We start from the raw sequence: 4314 nt of genomic DNA, 5'->3' as shown, positions 1-4314 counted from the left end.
GTGGGACCTGGGATGGGACACTCCCGCATCCTCGAACCTCGCCTGAGGACTGTGAAAAGCGGAAAGTCAGCCCTACTCAGGACCCTTGGCTGGTAGGCGAGATGCGCCAGCGAGAGGCGCTGAGCTGGGAAGAGAGAGCTGGGACCACGAGCCTGGGATTCGAGCCCTAGTCAGCTAGTCTTCCTTGTTCCAAATCCGGAAAGCGGGCGTCATATTCCCTTCTTTCCCAGGACTCTGGTGGCGCTCCAAACGAGACTTAAAAAAATAGTCGTTGGGTTTATGACAAAAAGCATTTGTCGAGCCCCTCTGTGGCTGGACCCTGTGTGTACTAGGCAGGGCCTACATCTATGAAACGAGGAGTCTGTCCCTTGAAGAGCTTTCCCGATCCTGAGACCCCCCACATTCTGTTCTGGGATGGTTCAGAAAGACGCCTCCAAAAGAGGAGGGGGCGGAGGTCCCACCTGTCGGCAGGTGTCACTGAATAAGCTAAAATTTCAAAGGCAACGTGGGGCGGGACAAGCTTTCGGAGGCAGATGGGAAGCACGCTCCGCGTTCCCCCACCCTCTTTCCAGTCCCCAGCCTAAGAAAAGAAACCGACCTCATCAGACACCCTCCAACCCAGCCGCGAGACCGCCCAGCCCCGCAGCCCGAGCCCCGCCCCGCCCCGGCAGCCAGCGATTGGGAGATGCAAATACCAGCTTCTCTGCCCAGCAACGGGTGACGCGCCGCCCGGGCGCGAGGCGTGGCCCGGCCGCAGCCCAAGCGGGCACCTCGGTGTTTACACGGGGCGGCCCCGCGCGCGCCGCAGCGGCCCGCAGACGGCGAGGGGGAGGGGTGGTGCGCGCGCCGGCGGGGCCGCGCGGGGAGAAAGACACTGGAAGGCGGCGGGGCGGGCCGCGGCGGAGCAGGAGGCTGCGAGGAGAGCCCGCGGGGGCCGGAGGGTGCGATTCCTCCGCCCCCGCAAAACAATGTGCAGCGTGCGGCAGGGCGCAACTTGCCGGAGGCGGCGGGGGCGCGCCGAGCCCGCCTGAGACCGCGCCGCTGACCTTCTCCCCCCCGCCGTCCGTTGGGCCCGAGCGCCCAGCTCCTCGCTCCCCAGCTCGCGGGGGCCGGGCCGAGCTGCGGGGCGGGGCCGCCCCTCCGTCGCTGCTGCCTCCTCCCCCACCCCCAGCCGCGGAGGATGCGGACGGCCCCCGGCGGCGTCTAGCGGCCCCGGGCCCAGGCGCGATGGTGCAGCAGCGGGGCGCGAGGGCCAAGCGGGACGGCGGGCCGCCGCCCCCGGGGCCCGGGCCGGCTGAGGAGGGGGCGCGCGAGCCTGGCTGGTGCAAGACGCCGAGCGGCCACATTAAGAGACCGATGAACGCATTCATGGTGTGGTCGCAGCACGAGCGGCGGAAGATCATGGACCAGTGGCCCGACATGCACAACGCCGAGATCTCCAAGCGCCTGGGCCGCCGCTGGCAGCTGCTGCAGGACTCGGAGAAGATCCCGTTTGTGCGGGAGGCGGAGCGGCTGCGCCTCAAGCACATGGCGGATTACCCGGACTACAAGTACCGGCCGCGCAAAAAGAGCAAGGGGGCGCCCGCCAAGGCGCGGCCCCGCCCCCCCGGCGGTGGCGGTGGCGGCAGCCGGCTCAAGCCCGGGCCGCAGCTGCCTGGCCGCGGGGGCCGCCGAGCAGCGGGCGGGCCTTTGGGGGGCAGCGCGGCGGCGCCCGAGGACGACGACGAGGACGACGACGAGGAGCTGCTGGAAGTGCGCCTGGTCGAGACCCCCGGGAGGGAGCTGTGGAGGATGGTCCCGGCGGGGCGGGCTGCCCGGGGACCAGCGGAGCGCGCCCAGGGGCCGTCGGGCGAGGGGGCGGCTGTCACCGCCGCCTCCCCCACTCCGTCGGAGGACGAGGAGCCGGAGGAAGAGGAGGAGGAGGCGGCGGCGGCGGAGGAAGGCGAAGAGGAGACGGTGGCGTCGGGGGAGGAGCCGCTGGGCTTTCTGTCCAGACTGCCCCCCGGCCCCGCCGGCCTGGACTGCAGCGCCCTGGACCGCGACCCGGACCTGCCGCCCCCCTCGGGCACGTCGCATTTCGAGTTCCCGGACTACTGCACCCCCGAGGTTACCGAGATGATCGCGGGGGATTGGCGCCCGTCTAGCATCGCCGACCTGGTTTTCACCTACTGAGCCCACCGTCAGCGGGGCGCGCACGCCCCCAAACCAGCTGTTTACATACAGGAATCAGGTATTGGGGCCCCTCGGAGGCCGAGGCTGGCACCCCATCTCCCGCGCAGCCTCCCCCCCTCCTAGACGTGCCCATCCCCCTCAAATCCAGACATGCCCCTCCCCCGCAGACACACCCCAAGGCAGCCCAACCCCCACTCTTTCCCTGACATCCAAGCCCCGCCCCGTCTTGCCCCCTCCCGCGCAGCCACCAGCAGCCAGCCCCCCTCCTTTACACCTCACGTCCACTCCTACAGACCTGCACCCCTCCCCCACCTCGCACACGCCCCTCCTCGTGGCCGGAGGACACGCCCCTGCCCTTGCTCCTGAATCCCTCCGCCTTCGCCTAGCCCGCCTCCTCTCTTGTTTAGGGGGGCGCTGCGGCTGAGCGGCACTGCGCGCTCCTCCCATGCCCCCTCCTCCTTTTCCCCGAGCGCTGGGGCCCGCCCCCTTCTCGCGCATGCTTAATACTTCTTGGGAGGAGGGGGCCGGTCCCAGTCGAACCGCACGTCTCTGTGGCCCGCTCCGGGAAGAAGTGGGGCGGGTATTGAGCGATCCTGAGAAATCTTTTGATCCGGGAGCCGCGGCTTCTTTTCAACCCGACGGGGCGTCACTGCCTTAATGGGAGGAGCACTAGGAAGGGGGAGAAAGAGACTAGCTGGCCCGGAAGGGTTTGGTTTGGAGCTTGGAACTCTCCCTGGTGGCATACCCTCTTTTCCTTGCGGGGTTGCCCAGACTGACGTGCACCTCCTCCTCCCCCCCCCCTTCATCCCCGCCTGCACACACACCGCTAGACTGCCTCCACAGTCTACTTTGGTCCCAGAAACCTCCCTTTTCTTTCCCCCACCTGGGAACTGGGAATAGGGTCTTCATCTGGAACTGCACCACGAGAGGACTGCCCAAGAAAACTCCGAACCAAGGCATTTATCAGTCTATTTGGGGACAGGGTTCTTGCTGCTCCCCACCGCCCTCCAAGTGCCCCATCACGTCAAGGCACACTCCCAGCCTGGGCTCCTCCCTACGCGCACCACTCCTTTCTATCACTCAAGTCCTGTGCCCACAGTGACAGTATTCAGTGGGAGAAACTGAGGCACGTTGGTACAGGGTGGGGGGTGTTGAGACTGAGGCATGATAGCAGCCGGCGTGGCAAGAAGAGCCCCACTTTTAAACAGCTGGTGAGAGAGACTATGGACTGGGCCAGTGAGACCGAAGGGAGGGTCAGTGTAGTGGAGGTGTGCCGTTTGCGCCTGTTTTTCCATGTGAAAACTCGGGATAGCGCTGCTGTCTGAGGAGGTTGTGTTCAGTTCCGGGGTGCCCTCGGGGACCCTAACCCCCTTGCTCCCCAAGTCTCCGCTCAAGTCCCGCCCCTCCGGCCTCGCCACGCCCCCTTCTGCCCTCACTACCTGTATCTCACCGGCGTGTGTTCACCCTCCTGGGTGTGCACACACTCTCATTCACACACACACAAATCTCAGGAACAAACGGTCCCAGAGTCCTCCTGGACCCCTGCCCAGGGTCTCCGCAGGTCTCTGCCCCACGCGTTCCCGTCGCTGACAAAGCCACCAGCTGCCTCCTTTAAGCTTGGTGCTCCGGCTCTGGGCCTTTCTCGCGCTCTCTCTCTCTCTGTCTCTTTCTCTCTCTTTTTCTCTTCTTTTTTTTTTTTTTTTAAGAAAAACAACAACAACAAAAAGACAATGAAAAAACCCAGAAAACGTCATGTGAGTGAAGAGATGTCACTGTCTGTGGTCTTGGAGAACTAGTCTAGTAGCTGAGGGGAGGGGTCCCTCTGATCTGGGGCACTGGCACCCACAGCAGGACTCCGCCAGTCTGATGCCAGGACTGAATAAAGTGTATTTGCCCCGACCTTGCCCTGTGGTTCTACATGTCTCTGCCTTTTCTCAACCCTCCCCCAGACAGTTTGCCAGAGGGACATCCATGTGACTTAGCACCGTGCAGGAAGAGCAGGGGGGTCCTCTGGCTCCCTCTAGCTCAGGCCTCCCTGGTCTTCATTAAGGATGACAAACTCATCCCTGCAGGGCCAGGCATGTGACATAAATGAGAGAGTCTGGCTCGACACTGGCTTCGTGACCTACCTCAAGGCGGGCA

At 64.9% G+C, this 4314-nt stretch overlaps 1 protein-coding gene across 1 annotated transcript; it reads left to right on the top strand.

Annotated features, from left to right (window-relative positions):
• The first annotated feature begins 822 nt into the window (after positions 1-822).
• Positions 823-4071, top strand: SOX12 (SRY-box transcription factor 12). Its single transcript, XM_028118936.2, has one exon. It carries the CDS (start codon positions 1228-1230, stop codon positions 2170-2172), a length of 945 nt encoding a protein of 314 aa, XP_027974737.1. The 5' UTR covers positions 823-1227; the 3' UTR covers positions 2173-4071.
• Positions 4072-4314: the final 243 nt, after the last annotated feature.

The sequence above is a fragment of the Eumetopias jubatus genome, unplaced genomic scaffold (assembly GCF_037043125.1).
Source record: "Eumetopias jubatus isolate StellerSeaLion01/CBP00866 unplaced genomic scaffold, mEumJub1_p1.0 scaffold_9, whole genome shotgun sequence".
Classification (NCBI taxonomy): Eukaryota; Metazoa; Chordata; class Mammalia; order Carnivora; family Otariidae; genus Eumetopias; species Eumetopias jubatus.
The sequence above is the reverse complement of the archived record's forward strand: the minus strand, read 5'-3'. Positions and strand labels throughout refer to the sequence as shown.

Bases quoted from the DNA above. Each gene is read 5' to 3' on its own strand.
- SOX12 (XM_028118936.2), top strand. From the start codon at position 1,228: ATGGTGCAGCAGCGGGGCGCGAGGGCCAAGCGGGACGGCGGGCCGCCG.